Here is a 20018-nt window from a genome sequence, read left to right as displayed (position 1 = left end):
ATTACCGTCCATCCCCATCCCCGTTCCCATCCCCGTCCTCGATGTCATCCTCCCTTACAACATCTTCTGAGCAATCGACACCGTAGAATCGACCAAGATGCCTTCCCCCGTGGTCGATGCAACGCTGCAGGCGGCAGGGCTGTCCTTGATCTCCAACCTCTGCGCCCAGTTCATCCAGGCGCACCAGACACAGGTCAGTCGATAGCATCGGTTTCCGTGGCAGTCCATCCGCCCGTCCATCCACATCTTCCTTCGTCCACGCTTGGGTACTGTCGTAGCCGTGACTGACGTCAAGCGACTATCTTGTCGTGCCGCTGTACAGCAAGCGCCGAATCTCGAGCTTCGTCAGCTCGTTCGCTTCCTCGCCCTTCAGCTTATCACGACGCCGCCAAACTTCCAGTGGCAGATTTACCTCGAGAAACGATTCCCAGCCTACCTCCCAAGCACGCGGGGTCCCCGCAACAAGAAGGACAAGGATGAACTCGAGCTACGGTCCCTGGAGGAGGCCGCTCGAGTGGGGTACGGCTCGGAACCGTTGGGCCCCGTCGCCGTCGCTCCATACAAGTTCAGCATGCGTAATACCATGATGAAATGGTTCGTCGACTGCTTCACTGCCGGCGCAATCGTCAACACCGTCGCCTTTCTCGTCATCATGGGAATGATGAAGGGCCAGCGGGTTTCTCAGATTTGCGACAATGTTCGAACGGTACTGCTGGCTCCCTTTCCTCCTCCGAACATCGGCCTGTTCCCATGTAGGACCCGAGGCCGGGTTGGAGTCAGCTAGGGTCGATATGTGCTGACGCCAGGTCGATAGGAAACGATTCCCATCATGGTTTCAGGGTACAAGATATGGCCCCTTGCATCCTTCATCAGCTTCGTCTTCATACCTGTCCAACGCCGGATCGTCTTCCTGAACTTTGTAGGGCTGTTATGGGGCATCTACATGAGCTTGGTAGCGGCGAGAGTCTGAATGGTTAGTACGACGAGTCCACGATTAGGACCAGCACTCGGAGTCGCTCATGGTCGAATCGAACGATTGCCGTCGCTCCCATCAATCACATTACTTCGCAATTACCAGACTTGAGCGCAACAGTTATCGCACCGTAGGCTGCATTTCGCCTCCGTCGACGCCAATTCGCTGTCCCCTCCTCCACGTCGCTGACCGGATCTTGCAACTTCCATTGCTATGCTCGAAGAACAGTGCGTCCAGTGCGTCAACGAGACAGTATTTGGCGACAACGCATGACAGCCACTCGTGCGCATGTGTCACTCTGCTCCTGGGTCCCGGATGGCAGCAACCTCTCGGGCTAATGATCTGTCTTGAAATTCCACTTGCGACGGTATATTGGTAGAGACGGCGTGGCGTACGTTGTGCACATGCGTTTCTGTGCTAACAGCTCACGGCCAAAATCGGTGGGTCAGAGCGACACGCTCACCCTTGCTTCACCACCGCAACCCCTGCTATCAACGATTATTGAAGGCGGCTTCTTACATCAAGGGCCATGTCAAGGCGCCGAGGAATGGAAAGTTCTGCAAAAACCTCTCCCGATCAGCAACGGAGTGTGCGAGTCGATGCGGCAAAGGCTGAAGTGACCGAAAGAGGCTGAACGGCTGAACAGTGTCCCCTGCAACCCACAAGGGTCCGGTTGATGACAGAGATGGCGGGTTTGAGAATGGTATTTCGTATTGCCCGCCTGCTTGTGCCAGCCAGGTAGCCGTCATTTCAAGCCTTGTGCTCCTGCCCCGATTCTAAAACCGGAATGACGCTTCCAATGACGATTCCGGACGATCCACGAGGCATCACGGCATAGCCTCTTAATGTCTCGGACGAGCTGCATGGCAAGTTACCTGGCATGAAGAAATGACGGCCAAGTCATGGACCAGACGCGGACGGAAACGAGAGTGCATGCTGGCGTCGAGCGTGCAAGCATCCAGCGTTCGGCGCGGTTCATGTGGAAGAGACGGCCTGTCATATGAACGAAGTTGGCAGGTAGATGTTGAGAAGGGGGGGGAGAGGAGAAGGAGAGGAGAAGGAGAGAAGGGGGTATACCGACGAGGCGATGCGGTCGGACGTACTGTATAGTACGAAACTGCATGCGCTGACCTTTGTCTCAATTGACCTTCCAGCATGCATACTCCGTACAGTCACAGCTGCTCTACCCAGATCCTTGCACTGCAGACCTAGCAAGTTACAAAAATACCTACCACGGCCCCCACTCCCAAGCAGCGTCGCAATCGCGCGACGGCACACGAGGACCAACCCCTCCTCATGCATGTTGGTTGTCTTGCCTTGCCCCTCTGATCCCTTTCCATTTGGCACAGATGAGGAACCAAAGGTTCATCTGTCATCCGCCATCACCTTCTTACTCCCCCCCCCTCCCTCCTCAAACCCCCCTGGTCAGTCCACTTCGTCTATATCAGCGGGCGCCTCTCTCGAGGCAACACGGCTTGCAATGTCCAACCTGCCTCTGCTGCAGCCTGCTCGAGTCCATACGTCACCAGTTATAAAGGGCCTGGGCCATTCAAGCCAGACTGGTACGGCGGTGCTATCAATTATGATTTTTTGATAATTTTTTTGGCATTTCGTTTTGGCGCCGCATGTTCAGGATCCATTAATGTGTTCTTCAGTCCAGAAGGCAATTGAACTGACTATAGAGTACGCTTCATCATGGCATCCCATTCCCCTGCCATTTCTGGTTTTGACGGGTCAGATGAGCATGATGGCTCTTCAGTCATCTCGGCATCGTACTCGACCTCACAGGACACCGTCACCATGAGGACTGCAGAGTACCATCGAGTGCCATCCCAAGGATTCGCAATAGGACAAGAAACAGGCATCATTGACAAAGGACAATCTCGGTCCTCGACGGTCCACGGCCTTGGGATTCCCAAGCGCAAACCCGTTCTCGCAAGCGTTCCCGCTGGCTCCGCCTCCGCAAGGGCGCCAGCCTCGATGCTGTCGCCGCCGCCGCAGGAGGAGACCTCTCGGCCGTTGTCATATACTGTTGGCAGTCCCGGCCTGGCGAGCTCCGGTATCGCGTCGCCCCGAACGGGTCTGCTCTCGGGAAGTAAGCCGTCGCCGTTCCTTGACCGGCTACGGCACACCTTCGGCTTCACCCCTGCGAAATTCTTCGCGTCAAGAAAAAAGCCTCGGCGGGAGGCTGATCAAGGTCAAGAGGTGCCTATGCCTTCGTTGGGCTCGGAGACGCCAGCGGCCTTGTCGGACGTCGAGGACGATGCCGGCTATGATAGCTGCAGCGAGGACGCATTCAAGACCAAGTTTGGTACGTCCGTCGTCCCTATCCTGCCGTGGCCAGCGGAGCTTGCGGCTCGGAGACTGACGATTCGAAGCGGAGCCTCCCACGTACTGCTCGTCGAAGGAGGACATCCTCAAGAAGCGCAACAGCAGACTGTTCGTCATCATCTTGGCCCTCTCCGTCTACTCGACCGTCCTGTCGGCCATCTGGGTCATCGTCTCGTTTGTCCAGCCGCGCTGGGGGTACAAGATTGCCTCTCGTGGTGGCCTCGCACCCTCGACCGCCACTCTCATCACGGCCCTCGTGGCCAAGACGATCGAGCTGTCGTTCGTTACCGTCTTCATAGCGTGCGTGGGCCAGGTGCTCACCCGGCGCGCCTTCGCTCGCAAGTCGGGCGGCATGACGCTCGCCGAGATGACGATGCGCAACTGGGTCATCCAGCCCGGCTATCTCGTCACCCACTTCGAAACGATTCCTTACGCCGGCCTCACCGTCCTCGGCGCCCTGTCGCTGACGGCCTCGATTGTCGCCATGTTCTACACCACCGCCTCCGAAGCCATGGTCGCGCCCAAGCTCAAGTTTGGCGACTGGGAGGACCGCGAGCTCCGCGGCTTCGTACGCTCCTCCTATCTAAACGCCGCCTACGTCAGGCAGACCTGCCCGTCGCTGATCCGGACGAACGAGGACAGCTTCGCGACAGAATCCTGCATGAACGTCCAGTTCTCGGGCCAGTCGTACCGGAGCCTGCAATCCTTCATGACCGTCTGGACGGCCATCAGCAACAACGGGACGAGCAGGACGGAGGTGATGAGTGAACGGCCGGACGGCACGGCGCTGCTGTACGACAACACGACGATGACGTCGACCTGGATCGAGACGGAGCACAGCAACGTGACGGCCAAGAACGCCGAGCACGGCCGCATCGTCAACAACGTGACGCTCGCCATGCCCCATCCCGGCGTGTACGCGGCCGCGACGAATCCCATCAACGGCATCCTCCAGCCCGTCGACCTGGCCGGCGTCGGCGAGTACTCGGTCCGAGCCGGCGTCGTGTCTCCTGCGCTCAACGTCATGTGCGTCAACATGAGCCCGGACGAGCTCGCGCCGCTCATCTATTCGACGTGGCCGAACGCGCGCTTGAACGAGACGATGGGTCAGACGGTGGTGGATCCGACGTGGGAGAACGACGTCCCGAGGTGGCTCAACGAGAGCGGCCTGCCCGAGTACCTGAACCGCACCGTCGTCGACGGCATCTTTCGGTGGGGGCCCGAATACGGCCGACGGCCGCCCATCTTTCAGACGGTAGGTTGATGCCCACCCCCGCTCCGTGTGGCTTCTTACCGAGGCCGTGACGGCAGGCTCCCGCCGACTACAACATGGTCACCAACGTATCGCTCTGGGAGGGCGCCGAAGCCTTCTACATACTCGGCAAGAGCCCCGTGACGAGGCCAAACTACACGCTTTGCGAGATGCGTTCGTGGGTGTCGCCCTGGTGCTCGACGCGCTTCGACATATCGGGCACGGCCGGCGCCAGCATGCGAGCGCAGTGCGAGGATGCCAAGGACCGCAACGCCTACCATTGGTCGGTCGAGAAGGATCCAGGCTGGGACGGAACATATCCCGGCGCGTCGACGGCCGACTGGAAGGTGAGCATGTGGGATCGAAGGCTACGGAACGGCGCGGCGAAGCTGACTCGTTGAACCCAGTGGCTCTCGAAGCAATGGGGTCTCTCGATGTACCTCAACGGCGGCACGACGAACGAGAACGCGTCCAACGCGCGGATCCTGACGCAGCTGGCGCTGTCCGAGCCGAGCCTGCGCTGGCACATGCCTTCCATGGCCGAGGCGCTGGCCGTCTACGGCAGCTCGATGCTCGTCATCGGCTCCATCGACACGCCCTTCCGGCACTACTGGCAGTACAAGGCGCCGCAGAATATCCTGGGCGCGCCCGGCGCGCTGGACCCCTTCCAGAGCTCCGTCATCACGCAGCAGTACACGTCTGGGCACGTCAACGATTGGCAGGCCGTCTTCTACCCCGTCCTCTTCCTGCTCTTCCTCATCAACCTCTGCTGCTTGCTGTTCCTCGTGCTGCAGAAGGATCAGGTGACGGACTTTACGGAGCCGCAGAACTTCTTCGCGCTCGCCATCAACAGCCCGCCGAGCGCCCAGCTCAAGGGCAGCTGCGGCGGCGGGCCGCAGAAGAGGGACCTCGTGGTGCCTTGGCGGGTCCAGTACGTTTCGGGATCGAACCACTACTTTGTGGAGGAGGCGAGCCCTCGGCCGTGGCGAGGAAAGTACTCGCGCGAGACGGCGACGACGGAGAGGGAGTGCGGGGATGCGAAGGGGGCGAGCTACAAGAGGCTGAGTCTCGGTCGCCGATGGTTCTGAGCCGTGACGGAAGCACGCCGCCGAGCCTTGCGTTTCCATTTACAGTCCGCCATTCTCATGCCCGTCGAGCCTGGCAGCGCTCCGTTCCCGTCACTTTCCTTTGGCGAGCCGCTCCGTTGCAGGACGGATGGGAGTTTCATGCCATGCCAGAGGATGGGGTGCACCGCAATCGATGACCTACCTCCCCCGTGTCGGGCGTTCATGGCCGTTCGCGTACGTTGCCGAGAGTCGAAGCAATGGTGCTGGATGAGATGACGAGATGACAAATACGGAGTACGAGCACATGGATTCAAGTCAAATTTGGGCGCACGGATAAAAGTCGGCACGTGTATGTACGTGTACGCTACGTGCATGAACGTGACGTACTTGTGTGTACAGCGTGCGGAGTAGTGGTCCGTACCAATAACCTAGATGCTGCGGGGTAGGCTTGGGTGTGGTACTTTGTTACCCCCGGCTTCTGGGGAAAGGCCCTGTGGCCGCTGCCGCCGAGTACATCCCACGCCAGGCGGGCTGATAATGCCATTGTTCGCCACGCTGTCTTTACAGGCCGCCATAGGCGAGATCGACAGTCGTGCGCCACCGAGCCACAGTGGCCGTGACGCATTCATACAGTATACTTGCTGACATTGTCCTTCCTTTGTTTGCCGTCGGCTGCGCTGAGAAGATGCACGTACACTTACATTATGGCTAGGAGGAGGATGCGTACAATGTGTACCGGCCGGCTTATGAAACGGATCTTTCCCAGCAACGAACTCGCGGCATGAATGAGGTTGGCGGCGGCGACGGGTAGGTGGATTTCCCCCCTGGCGATCGTTGACATTGGTGGTTGGAGCCGGGCGGAACAGTTGGTGCTGGCTAGTACTGGATGGTGGTGCTGGTCATTGCTGGTTGGTGGTGCTGGTTGGTGGTGCTGGTTGGTGGTGCTGGTTTTGCTGGTGGGTGGGTGCGGCTCGGCCTTCGGTTGTCTGCACTGTGCGTCCGAGGAGCGGAGCGAATCAAGTCGGACCTTCTTTCTTCAATGCTACCCAGCCTTGACGCCGCACTTCCCAACGCAGTTCCTCTCATTTTTCCTCCTCATTGGAGGGCACCGCTCGAATCACGCAAAACTCCTCCATGCCCTTGGCACGGCGAGCGCGTGGGAATGCCATCAACGCGGCCGCCGATAGCCGCTCCATCATGAGCGGTGGCAACGGTCGCACAGCCACTCCCGTCAAAGGTGCGTGAACGAGCTTCTCGAGCTTCTCGAGCGAGCCTCATGACCAATTCGACTGGTCGGACCGGCCGCTGAGATTTTCGCCCGCCAGTGTGAGTGCGCACAAGGTTAACGGGGACGCAACGTCCGAAAACAGGCTGCAGCACCTGCACGAAACGTCGCATTCGATGCGACCTGACGCAGCCAACGTGCAAAAAATGCGAGAAGAAAGGCCTCACCTGTCCGGGTTACGGCCCTCGCCTGCGATGGGCTGGAGGGGTGGCGGTCCGCGGCAGGCTCAAGGGTCAGAACGTGCCGCTGCCCGGGACGAAGCCCAGCGGTCTGCCCAACGCTCTGCCCAGCGGTCTGCCCAGCGGTCTGCCCGGCGGTCTGTCCAACGGCCTGCCCAACGGTGCCCCGACCAGCAGTCCGACCAGCAGCCTTGCCGGCCCGCCGTCGTGGCGGAGTGTCGACGACGACGACGACAGGGGCGAGGAGGGCGTGCCCGTGCCTGGTCATGATGCCCTCGGCCCGGATCCTCGTGGCCCCAGCCCTGACGCGGCCGCCGACGCCGCCGTGGGCTTTGCCGACGCTGCCGCCGAGGGGGCGGCCCCCCGCCGCGAGACGGTGACGCCGGCGTGCCTCGACCAGACGCTGCGCAGGTCGGCGCGCGAGTTCATCGAGTACTACGACAAGAACATCGCCGGCCTCATGGTCTGGTTCGACTCGACCGACAACGACTACCGCAGCAGCGTCCTGCCCCGCGCCGCCAACACGCCCGGCCTGCGCCTCGCCGTCGCCGCCATCTCGGCCCACCACGGCGGTCTGACCTTTGACCACGAGATGCCGCGCTTCTCCGAGGCGGCCCGTGACGCCTGCCTCAACCTCATCCAGGAGCACGTCAAGGACATGACGGGCCGCCTCACCGGCGGCCTCGAGCTGACGAGCCAGTCCGACATGGCCGACGCCGAGTGGATGCTGGCCGCCATCCTCATGATCTCGACGTACGAGATGGCCAACGGCCAGACGACGGCGGCCGAGAGCCACCGGATGGCGGCCCGGACCATCGCCAACGTCTTCGGCCACAACGACGCCTGCCGCACCCGCGTCTTCGACTTCCTGCGCAACCAGCTCGCCGTCCTCGACGTGCTCTCGACCTCGACCTCGTTCGAGCTCGCCGACGTCGAGAGCACCGTGCTGCCGCCCGCGAGCATGGCCGGCGGCCTCTTCGCCCAGTACCTCACCCTCGTCCACCACGTCACCCTCGTCTCGCGCCGCCGCATGCACGCCGCCGCCGGCGTCGACGCCATGTCCATCGGCCCCGACCTCACCCCGACCAGCGTCCGCGCCCGCTTCGAGCAGGCCCGGGGCGCCACCCTGCTCGCCGCCGGACGCCTTCGCATGCCGTCGGCCGTGAGCCGCGACTTCATCCGCCTCGTCGACATCTACCACCACGCCGGCATCCTCTACTCGTACCGCTGCCTCGGTCTCGTCGCCCTCGAGCCCGTCGACCGCGCGTCGTCCCTGGTCAAGCTGTTCGAGCAGCTCGCCGCCCTCGAGGACGTGACCATGTGCGCGCCGAACCTGCCCTGGCCCGCCTTTGTCGCCGGCACCGAGTGTCGCGACGACGTCGAGAGACGAGAGGTCATCGCCACCCTCTTCGTCACCATGACCGACGCCACGGGCTTCAGCCACTTCACCGACGTCCTGCGCTTCCTCCGCACCTTTTGGGGCGGCGACGACGCCAACTGGCAGCCGCTCGCCCGCGACCTGCAGCGGAAGGGCTTCCGCATCCTGCCGCTCTGAGGCCGCCGCCGCTACCGCTGCACCGTCTCGCCGTCGTCGACGCCGAAGAGGACCTTCATCGGGTCCTGGTACTCGTACAGCCCCAGCGCCGGCGGGCAGACGCCGTAGCCGAGCAGCCGCAGCAGCTGCGGCGAGAAGCCCCGGGCCTTGGCCATCTCGGGCGGCACCACGAGGTACGAGTTTTCCTCCTGCCGGAGGGTGCCCTTGCAGAGGAAGACGCCGATGGTCTCGCGAGCCTCGTCCCTGCCCGGCCGGTCAGCGACGGCGAGTCCCCGAACCAGGGCGAGCGACACGAACCTTGTGCTGTTGGCGCCGCCGGCGTGGTAGACGTTGCCGACAAAGATGGTGGCGTCGCCGACGTCGAGCTCGGCGGGGATGGCCTCGTCGTCGCGCGGGCAGCGCTGCGGCCCCCACCTGTGGCTCCCCGGGATCACCACCGTCGCCCCGTTGGAGCGCGTCGTCTTCGTCAAGGCCTAGGAGGACGTGTCAGCCTCACGTCAGCCCGCACCGCGCGCCATCGGCCGTCGGCACCCACCGTCACGCAGCCGAGCATGACGGGAAAGTCGCAGTTCCGAGCGTGGTAGTCGGCGTCGTCCCTGTGCAGCGGCTGCTGGGTGCCCCCCGGCTCGACTCTGAAGCCGACGATGCTCGCGATCTGCGGCTTGCCCGCGACCGAGAGCTGCCTCTGGCCCTCCCAGTAGGTGTAGCGCGATGTCAGCATCTCGTTGGCGACGTCGATGAAGAGCGGGCGGACGACGAGCTCGGCCACGGCGTCCGAGTGCCGCAGCACGCCGTGGGCGCGCTTGGTTGTCGCGGGGAAAAAGCCCGACTTGTCGGCGCGGTCGCTGTCAAAGTGCGGCCCGAGATCGGCCCGGATGCGTGCGCAGAGGTTGACGGAGGCGAAATTCCTGACGATGACGGCGCCGTCGCGCTCGAGGAGGGACGCGAGGAGCGCGTGGTCCGTCGTGGGGGCGAGGGCATCGACGGTCGCGAGCCTCGTGCCGGCCTCGGTCGGGAAGGACGCGTTCGTGTGCTCGGCGCAGGCCATTTCCGCGTGTGCTTGGCCGTGTCTCGTTTCGATGCGACCGCAGGCACCGTCTGTCCTTGGTGCGCCGCCGTCGCAAGCGCACGGCTGGCGTGGGCTATATATATATGCTCTGCCACGGCGCAGTCCACTCACCACCCCGGTCTGGCACCGCCGGGGCCGCATCGTCGTTGCGCCTCTCCGCTCTCCGCTGGCATCACGCGATCGATCATGCCTCCCGCCGACGGCGCGAAGCGGGCCATGTCCGGTGCCTGCCCCGGGCGGAGGCATCACGAGGAACGAAGCACCCTCCTCGACGCCGCGCGGGATGCGGACCACGCCTCTCACGCACCACGCAACGCGCACCGTCATCCTTCTCGTTTGTTTTGCGAAATAGTCGCACGCGTCGGCCGAGGCGTGTTGAGAGGGGATGTCTTTTTTTTTTCGCCGTTCCGAGTTTTCGTGGCATGGGCTACGAGCGCTCCATCGCGGCCGTCAATTCCAACGGCCCCTATTCATCGCTCTCCGCGGTGCCCCGAAAGAGAATAGGGCATGGCCTGGACCCGGGGCGGCATGACGAACCCGTTCACGCGGCGCCTCCGCTCGCGGACCGATGACAAACCCGCCGACGTCGACGAAGCAGAGTTCACACCCTTCCTGTCTCGTCGCGTCGCATGCAGGAGAGTGGGCGTAGAGAGCAGCAACTCCTCTTGCCGTCGGGACACGCGACCAGGTGGAGATGGGAGCTTGGGGCGTCGGTGGCAAGCAGCGAAGGCATCCTTTCCGCTTGGAGCATTCGAAGCGCCCTCTCGGACCATGTTCCCCATTCTCTCCGGCGTCGAACGGTCTAGTGTCGCCGACACGGACAGGAATTTCCGAGCACACTGGTACACTATGTGGAGGATGCCGAGGCAAGAAGCGCAAGACGATGCAGAGGCATTTATTTTTAGCCTCCCCTGCCCAAGGTCATGGTGCTACTGCTGCCCCGTTGCCGTAGGCGGCCTAGAGCTTTCCCTCGAGCTTTTACATGCCTCTTTCGGAAGAATTATTTGATCAGCAGTCGTGCTAGTGCCATCTGCTCGTGAGGAATAGCCGACGAAAGGCTCTCTCAAAGGCCAGAGGCACCTGATGAATAGCAATCCGTGCAAAGTAGTCAAGTAGGAGTCATCCACTCCATGTTCTGGATGATTCGCCTCTGTCCATGTGGCGGGACATCCTTTCAATTCCTCGCATATCCGACCTTGAACAGCTGATGAGGTGAGACCGAGCGGTTTGGCAAATCCGATGATGAAGCTTCAAAATATAACCGGTCCCCCCCTGTGAGCCCTCACTTCCGTCGTGGATCATGTGAAGTGTCATTCATGGTCACGCTGAAGGTCGCCGAACTCTTGAAATTTTGCATATTGCGCAAACCAAGATGGTTCGGTGTTGAGGCGAGTGTGAAGCTGAGTAGGAAGCGAGTGGTTCGTGGCCGCCACGATCATGCAGTTGAGTACTGTAGTTTGTCGTCAAGTTGGCATGATGGCTTCCGAAGGCTTTCACTGAACGAGGGCAAACCTCCATGAGGTGATTCATGCCAGCTCAAACTCATACGCAAACGAGATTGCAAAGGCACTTTGGCCGAGTGGTCTAAGGCGCCGTGTTCAGGTTATCCGACATCGAAGCAATTCGACGACGTATCCCGATTCGCGGTCTAGTAATAGGCGAGGGTTCGAATCCCTCAGGTGTCACTGTTTTTTTTTCACCTCCTGCTCAATGAATAGGTGGATGAATGGATGGATGGGTGGATGGATGGGTGGATGGATGGGTGGATGGATGGATGGATGGGTGGATGGATGGATGGGTGGATGGATGGATGGGTGGATGGACGGATGGTGGGCGGGTGGTGGATGTGTGAGCCTAGGAACCAACCCCATAATACTGCAAGCGTAATGAATGATTACATGTTATTATTATGTACTCCGGAGTACTCCGTACTGCAAGTGTCCGTTTTATTACTATTAATACTTGTATTAATTAGTTGTACTCCGAAAATATTCCATCCACCCTCAAGGTGCGTGTGAGCACGGTGGGGAAGTATTTTAAAGGGGGGGACCGGGGCGGACAGGGGGGAGCACTTTTATTTTTTTTTATTTGTTTTTACGTGTGTGCATGTGAAACTACAGGAACTTGTGGTAAATACTCCGTACACCTCTACCTGCCTGCATATTAATTGTCATCGGTTACTCCGTAGAGTACTCCGTCCTCCGTACTTACAGTACAATAATATCGGTTACTCCGTAAAGTACAGTACATGAAAGGAAATGATCTCGTCGTTAGTCTGCTGGGATACGTGTAAATTGCTGTGAATAAGTTCTACTATTTCATCCGTTTTGCCCTGGGCCGTTTTGAAATCAACGAGGATTCGGCATGACTGTCCAATCCTATGGAGGCAGTGCCGTTTGGAAAACAAGCGATGGTTTTAGCGGCAAGTCAGCACAAGACGATGGCTAGGCGGGAATAATGTAGACACTTTTGACAAGTGAGCTGACGATGGGAACCAAACCATCTTCCGGTATCTGCCGTATCACTCTGCATCTCGTCGTCACTGTACTTTCCATGCCCTGCAGTACTCCCGCCGGTTCACCTGAATCGGGCTTGGGTGGGAGGGGGATATGTGATCTCATCGATAATAGCAGCGGACCAATATCGCACTTGCATGGTGAAATGAATCGTAATTATGGACGCCGATGGATCCCGTGCCTCGGTGCTACTATCCAGTGTCCACCGGTATGTGCCCGTTGTGCTCAGGACTACGAGCACACCTACAGTGTACTTACTTACTTACTTACTTACACCTCATGTACCTGAAAGGACACCTACGGTAGGGGTGCTTGCACTGCCCGTCGACGTGTATTCGTACCCATCAGCAGCAGCCGATGAGCAGGCCTTTGCTCGTGCGTCCCTCCGAGGCTCGAGCAAGTACAGGGGGGTTCACATCCGAGTCAGGAGGACGTTGATGATGGGACAAGGATGAATGTTCAAACGGAAGGAGGGAGAGGTGAAGTGAAGCAGAGGTTGTTGCCAAGGACGTGGCCTGCCGAAACGGCCGGCTTTCAGGTTACACCTACGACCTGCAGGCCGTATTGCCCGCCTTAGCTAACCCTGTGCGGTGGTGGATAAGGGGGCCGAGGAACGAGACCCTCGTGTCAAACGTCGGCAGCGAGAATGGACTGGATGACGAGGCATTGAACGAATCGATGGTCATGTTTTCTTTTCCTTCCTTTCCCGCCATGCACATCCACGTGCTGCCGACGACGCCCTAAACAGTTCCATAACGCCCGTGCCTCCCATGCGACCGATTGGGATTCTTCCCAAAAACAACCTGAATCCAGCATACGACTACCCTCACCCCTTGACGCATCACCAACCCCTCAAACCAAACATCCATTTGGGCAGAGGTTTGCACCAACCGTTGAATTCGTTTCGGCCATAACGACTGCAGATGAATTCGGGGGGGCAGTTGTTCAGGTTCAATTGACAAGTCTGATAAACGTTCGATTCCTTCGGGTCCGTGGTCGAATTGGTGGTGGCAACGGGCTGGGCGGCAGCCATGCCGACGATGGCCGTGATGATGGCGATGGAGAAACGCATTGCGCAGGTAGGTTGGTAGGAAGGTAGGTAGGTAGGAAGGAAGGTAGGTTGATAGGAAGGTAGGTTGGTAGGAAGGTAGATTGGTAAATGTGTCGGCAGTCTGCAGTCAGGCTGGTTGGTAGTATCAAATTCTCCAACGGTCGATGGGCGTTGGTGATGAAAGAATGTCAGCGTCTGTAGCCGAACGAGCACCAGCAGGCCTCGGCAGCGGCTCGAACGGGCGGTATATATAGTGGTACCGGCAGCCGAAGTGAAGCATCATCTCCATGGGCGACTGGACCAAGTGCCCATGTAGACATCTACGCCCACACGCAAGTGTACGCTGGCGTAATTCCTTCCCGAAAAAACGGACAGCCAAACAAAATCCTTCGTCGTATTAGCCATCTCGACAAGGTTCAAGGTCATCGGGCAAAGTAAGTACGGGGCACGGATCCGCGGCCGAGGACTCGGGACGTGATTCAGCTCGAGTTGCTATATGCATTACGTGATGGATGCAAGCCAGCACCATACACCAACACGCCAACGAAAGTGGAAGTAAGTAAGTAAGTATGGCGTAAGTGGTCCGTAAAGGAGTGTTTCTTTCGTACCAATTTAGCGCAAACGTACAAGTCGTCAAGGCAATATATTTATATACGGAGCATTGCACATCGGAAGGATCGGGCGAACATGGGTCAGAAATATCCACTCACATGAGCACACGTCCCAAGTATTTGGTTTGTTGATGACGGAGACATTGTAATTGGGCACCCCTAGGCAACTACACCCTTGTAGATACAAGGACGTGTTCGAATGAGCACCAAGTATTATTGCGTCTGTGGTGTCCGGAATACTGTAGTATACAAATCTCGACTCATCCGGCTGGATCGTGACCATGACATCATGCAGTTGCAGTCGGCCTCTCCTCGAGAGGACTCGTGTCTCCCATAACGTCCTCCACTCCCACGCGGTCGCCTCTCATTGAGCCGTAGCAGACGCACATGCTGTCTGATTGTTTGCCGACTGACATGTATTCACAACACGATTCGCACGATTTGCCCGAGGGTTGATGCATGTCCCAAACATATTGCCAGTATGAAGCTCCCAGCACTTCCATCCCATCACACAATGGGGCCCCCATCGGGTGCAATAATCAGGCTGCCGGGCGGCGGCCGAAAGGGGGCTGGCGACGCTGACGCCGACGAGAGCGGTAAAGATGGTGAGGGAGAAGCGCATGGTGAGCGAGCACGTGCGAGTTGGGTTGACCTGGCGTATCGGCCTTTCAGCTACCGAGCGGAGCGGTGGGATTGGAATCGAGTGTGCAAGTTTTATGGAGGATTCGTCCAAACACGAGCGGTTGTGGCCTGAATGAGGGTTATATATACTTGGTAGTTGTCTCGATAGCCGAAGCGAAGCATTGGCCTGAATATAGCACAGTGCAGTTGTAGGTGCAAGTCAAGGAGCCAGCACACATACAACTCAACTACAGTACATGCAAGTACATGTAAGGGTAATAGTAATATGATATCGGTCCAAGCCACATGGACACATGCTCCGTAGGGTGCAATTCCCGTCCAATAAAAGACGAGATATAGAACATTACTGCATGTGTGGACGAAAAAACGGCACTTTTTGCAAGTACGGAGTACAGCAAAGCGCCAATAATAGGCCATTATTATACCAACCACCATGCAAATTTGCTATGCACCTACAAGCATACTATACCTACAGTACTCTGTCTGCTTACTTTGGAGTACACCTTACGAACATTGCAGTAGTGGTGGTAAGTGTACTATAACGATAGCTTGGATTACAGTATTCAAGTCGGGGCAAGAAAAGTTAAGTAGGTGTACTTACACTTACATGTACTTACTTACTGTACATACAGTATACATTTAAGCAATACCTATAAATGCGCTTCAGCCCGAGCCGTAATTTGCTATTCAAATAATACCCATATGTTGCTCAGTAAAATAGACAGGGGTCAAGGTACCGTGGGACAAATTACGACTACTTGGTAATACTCCGTATACATTATAGCACACGTTGGTACGGAGTACAATACTAGCAAAAGTACGGAGTACAGGTACAAACTGGGCTCAAATATTTACATGGGTACGGAGTACAGGCATATATATTGTACTTGTAAATATAGCGGTACGTAAGCGGAAATGTACAAGTAATGTATGAAGGTCATGAGACAAGTTGTGAAAGTACTGTAGGTGTCGATGTACTTACGGAGTACGGAGTACTGAACGGACTGTTTATATAGTATGTACTTACAGCTACAGTAAGTACTCCGTAGTGTTTCAGTACTGTAAGTATATACACTGAAACTCTTAGTTACTGTATACTAGTAGTTGCTCTTACTTACAGTACAGTATTACTGTACATGTACTTACGTTACTCCTACTTACATGTTGTACCTGCATGTCCATGTACATATAAATAAGCAAGTAATTAATTACTTGCACCCGTACGGAGTAGTACTGACAGACTAATAGTACCCATAAACTCATTGTCTTGTACGTGGAATAGCACCTACTTGTACTCCGTAATTGCAGTACAACAGTTCAGTTACAGAGCCAACCCGTCTCAGCAACTAGCCAACAGAAGGTGGTCCAACTGCGGCCGGACCATACTTTCAGGTTTTACATGTACAAAGTGCCAACATCGCTGCTTTTGGTGGGCACCACATTCCCCGCTGACAAGATGCACAAGTCCTGCTTGCTAGGTGGTAGTAATTCTACTCGTACTTGTTTACATTTACCTGCCATAATCGCCTTTCATTGCCCATAATGGGAGCAATCCGAACCGCGTTTTCTAGAACAGTATAATCAAATCATGAAGTCGTTGAAGATATCCCCATCCACCCATCATTGAGGATACTAATGCGGCGGCTGATGCATGTAATTATACAGCGCGTCTCCAACCGGAACAACGGACAGTTCAACATAAATCCTTTCTCGTATTGCCAGTCGGACGTGGCAGAACTATCCCAAGAGGGGTCAAGTCCATCGGGTAAAGCACAACGTACGGGCCAGAGGACGAAGTGGACGACGAGGAAACGCAGTTCAGCTCGTACACGTACCACGGAACGATGCGAGCCTGCAAGTAAATGCGTGTCGACGAATATGCACACGTCAAACTGACGACTGCGCTTTTCCCGACTATGGTGCGAAACCCACCGCTCCTTTACGGACTATCTTTGCTTTGCCATCCGCAGTAATGCACTCGGGAAGGATGGGGCCAAGACTAGAAACGTCCATGCGTAGAATATACAGTACTTGCACACACCAATCTACACCTATGGCCTGATGATTGACGGGGAAGAGTATAGTACAAGTAGGTGTCTCGACTGCGATACTGTACATGTGTACACTGAATATTCGTGTGCGTCGGCGGTCGTGTGCCCAAGTCTTGACCCAGCCGAATCGTGACTGTCGTGACGCGAAGATGCATGAGTCTCGTAGCATGCTCAACTCCCATGCGGTCCACGCATCTCATTGAACTAGAGTAATCAGACATGCCGTCTGATTCTTTGCATCATTCGAGGGACATTTTTTTTTGAATACCAATAATCGGACGAACGTAGACGCAAACCCCAAATGCGCCGAAAGGGGATATCTTGTCGCAGCGGTATCTGCCCACACACTTTGGTCCATAATCGCCAAAGAGCGGGTTGTTACCGAGCGTCTGGGAGTGGGCTGGCGATGCCGACACCGACGAGGGCAGTAATGATAAGGAAGGAGAAGTGCATGACGAGCGAGGAAGCTGCTTCTGTTGACCGTGGAGCTTCTACTGTAGTCGACGATGTTTGACGTCAGACGAGGCAGGGCTGTTGTAATAGTCGATTGTGGCAGTTTTCTCATAGTAGATGCGTCCAATTACTTACGAGCATACTTGGGGATGGGATATAGGTATATACTTATAGTTGTCTGTACGAGGAAAATTGGGCAAAGCAGTTAAGGATACCTTCCAATAAGAGACAACGAAAGAGAAGACTAGTTGTGCAGTACCGACTTCTTCCACTTGCAACCAAGACGCCAATGATACTGGCCACGACAGTATACCGACGTAAAATATTATTATTGTGTACTCTGTAGAATTGGGTGCACTGTACTCCGTACCCCGTACTCTTTACTACATACACCGCAAGTAAACCTAATCGAGTAAGTACAATACTTATATGTCATTGTACGGTGCGCAAGTATTGCACCCTATGTCGCACGTTGCGCAAGTAATTTTAGTTGTACATTGGACAGGAGTCAAGGGACCATAGGACAAATTCCGAATACCAAAACCGAGCATCATTTTCCTGTACTGCTCCATAATACTATAGAGCTACACTTAGGTGTACAAGTAGCGCATCTTGATAGTACTGGTTCGCACTTGAACAACTGCTTACACTTGGTTCTCGGTACAAGTTGCTCGAATACTGTACATTGTTCCCTTTCTTGCACATACTGTACATGTAGTTTCAACGGCTCGTACACGAACAAGACGGCACGGGTGCTTGGTTGTGGCAGTAACTTTGGCTTAATTTGCGTCAACTGACATGTAATTGTACGCTGTGTGGACGGAGCACACTTGCTGCATTCGTAGGTACCACTCACCTTTTGCTTAGCCATGCTCCGGTTTAGCAGAATAGAGAAGCAGGATTTCGTGTGTGTCGACTTTGTACTTGTCGTAATAATGTATCCCCCGCTTCCTTGTTCCGGGAAAGGAATGCTCTCATAGTGGGCAATCGCCCTTGATAGAGTCCAACTTTGCCAAGCAAACACCTGTTCGAGCATAACCACCGATACAGCCTCGGCGCCGCTCCGTGTTACCCCTGAACTCCAGTGAATCAACTCCAGTGACTCCAGAAACTTCATTCCCATCTGATGTGGCCAATATCGCGCCCAGAAAACGCAAGCACCACGCTTAACCACGAGCCGTACCAGGCATGGCGTTTTTCGTGGCATGGAGTTGGTAGTAATAGCTCGGAAGATGATCACCCACGGGCGATAGACGTCGGCAATACCCGTACGGACTGAGTGGAAAGAAGGCCTGGCAGATGAAACCTTCACCGCATTTCCGCGCTTACTTCTTGGATCGCATTCGGTGGAAAGGCTCTTCGGAAGCTTAAGCGGATTGGGATCAGCGGCCGGGACGGGGGTGGCGACCGCAACGCCAGCGAAGGCGGCCAAAATAGCGAGAGAGACGTGCATACTTGGTGGAGGTGTTGATGGGGGTGTTCTCGGATAGGCGACGGAATATAGGGACAAGCAACTCTTGAAATGCTTGTGTTGGCTTTGCGTTTCTGGTTGAGTGGCTGCGGGGTCGATCGTGCCAGGAAGGGTCGCTATGCAGAGTGTTCGAGTCTACCGGACGCGTACGTGTGTGTGCCTGCGTGCGAGTACGAGTCCTACATAACCATCTGCCGGTCGGGGTTGGAAGGGCGATATATATATATATACTTTTCATCCGCAAAGTCGTCGGTGTATCGGTAGAAACGGAGCCGGCAAAGCCGGAGTGAAAAGCACGGACGCATGGCGGTAGGATGCAACTCCTACCTAGCCAAGGACGGAGAAAGATGCACCTTGCCTCCGCATTACTCGTACAGCCAGAGCGCCAAGAGCATCTTTCGCCATGCATCATACGAGAAGATGTGTTTACAACACTCGCGATGCGCGGAGACCTTGACATGGGTCAAAGGACCACGGGGCAAGTTACGGATGGGTTCGAATACTCGTGCCTGCACGGAATACTCCGTACGGAGGAGTAGTTGTACAACCACTCCGTACATGCATCTACATTTACATGCACACCCAAGTACATGGGGGTATGGATGGATACTTACATTTCATGCCTGTATTACAATAACCTCTGCCATGAACACCTTCTGTGCACCTACAGGTGTAAGTATGTAGGTGAAGTTGTATGAGCATGTACTTGCTTTACAAGCAAGGAAGCAGTCCATTCAGTACACGTACTACGTACACCTACTCGTACTTGTCTTGTACACATACAGAATACGTTCACTCGTACAAGTGTACTTGCTGCTGTCACTCCTGCTGCTGCTGGTACTGCCACGACGACGACGACTACTACGTACGACAAAGCACCGTGAAGTGAAGGAGTGCAAGTACGAGCAGTTTGTCAAGCTGAGACTCCGCTTTACTCAACTAGTTGTAAGTAATGCAAGTACAACTACTCCGTACTTGTACTCCAATACATGGACACATAGATTGGTAATACGAAGTAGTTGCACTGGTAGTAACTTACTAGCGTAGTTGTACTGTAGACAGGTCGACAATCACACTTCAAAGAGAGAAAAGGAACACTGGATAGTACGGATAGCAAACCACTCAGCGGTGCCAACCTCTGCCGGGGACAAACTTGCAGGCACATCTAACCTGTACAGCCCGGGCATCTGCCGCTGGTAATAAGCCTGTTATACGAGTATTACTTGACTAATTAGTGCCGAGTGTACATACTTATTCAACGCGAAATCCTCCTTGTTCCCGTAACGCCTGTGACTCCCAAGACTCCCAAGACCATTCAATTCCATACGGCTCCTAGAGCTCGCGGCCAATCATGCAGTGGTCGCATCAAAAAAGTCAGGTGGAAACAACACGAAGGACGATGTCGTACTTCCGGGGGACGCACCAGCCAAAACTGTTGCTCGGGTAGTGCAGGCAAGTAAATCGTTCACCACATCGATATCCTTTCCTGCCTCGCAAAGCGTTTGAGCATCT

General features: G+C 56.2%; 4 protein-coding genes and 1 non-coding gene across 5 annotated transcripts; 4 read left to right on the top strand and 1 right to left on the bottom strand.

The window, feature by feature from the left end:
- Positions 1-97: 97 nt before the first annotated feature.
- Positions 98-784, top strand: DCS_04333 (Mpv17 / PMP22 family protein; the record flags this gene model as incomplete). The annotated part of the gene is made up of 2 exons (XM_040801644.1): positions 98-193; positions 296-784. 2 exons carry the CDS (start codon positions 98-100, stop codon positions 782-784), a joined length of 585 nt encoding a protein of 194 aa, XP_040656677.1.
- Positions 785-2668: 1884 nt separating this feature from the next.
- DCS_04332 (uncharacterized protein) lies at positions 2669-5644 on the top strand (the record flags this gene model as incomplete). The annotated part of the gene is made up of 4 exons (XM_040801643.1): positions 2669-3284; positions 3352-4559; positions 4616-4903; positions 4964-5644. The coding sequence occupies 4 exons, from the start codon at positions 2669-2671 to the stop codon at positions 5642-5644; spliced, it is 2793 nt and encodes a 930-aa protein (XP_040656676.1).
- Positions 5645-6757: 1113 nt separating this feature from the next.
- On the top strand, positions 6758-8642 carry DCS_04331 (uncharacterized protein; the record flags this gene model as incomplete). Its single annotated transcript, XM_040801642.1, has 2 exons — positions 6758-6860; positions 6994-8642. 2 exons carry the CDS (start codon positions 6758-6760, stop codon positions 8640-8642), a joined length of 1752 nt encoding a protein of 583 aa, XP_040656675.1.
- An 11-nt stretch (positions 8643-8653) lies between these two features.
- On the bottom strand, positions 8654-10038 carry DCS_04330 (phytanoyl-CoA dioxygenase family protein; the record flags this gene model as incomplete). Its single annotated transcript, XM_040801641.1, has 2 exons — positions 8654-9115; positions 9178-10038. The coding sequence occupies 2 exons, from the start codon at positions 10036-10038 to the stop codon at positions 8654-8656; spliced, it is 1323 nt and encodes a 440-aa protein (XP_040656674.1).
- Positions 10039-11276: 1238 nt separating this feature from the next.
- On the top strand, positions 11277-11396 carry DCS_t67. Its single transcript has one exon. It is a non-coding gene; the product is annotated as a tRNA-Leu (tRNA).
- The last annotated feature ends 8622 nt before the right edge of the window (positions 11397-20018 follow it).

The sequence above is a fragment of the Drechmeria coniospora genome, chromosome 02 (assembly GCF_001625195.1).
Source record: "Drechmeria coniospora strain ARSEF 6962 chromosome 02, whole genome shotgun sequence".
Taxonomy (NCBI): domain Eukaryota; kingdom Fungi; phylum Ascomycota; class Sordariomycetes; order Hypocreales; family Ophiocordycipitaceae; genus Drechmeria; species Drechmeria coniospora.
The sequence above is the reverse complement of the archived record's forward strand: the minus strand, read 5'-3'. Positions and strand labels throughout refer to the sequence as shown.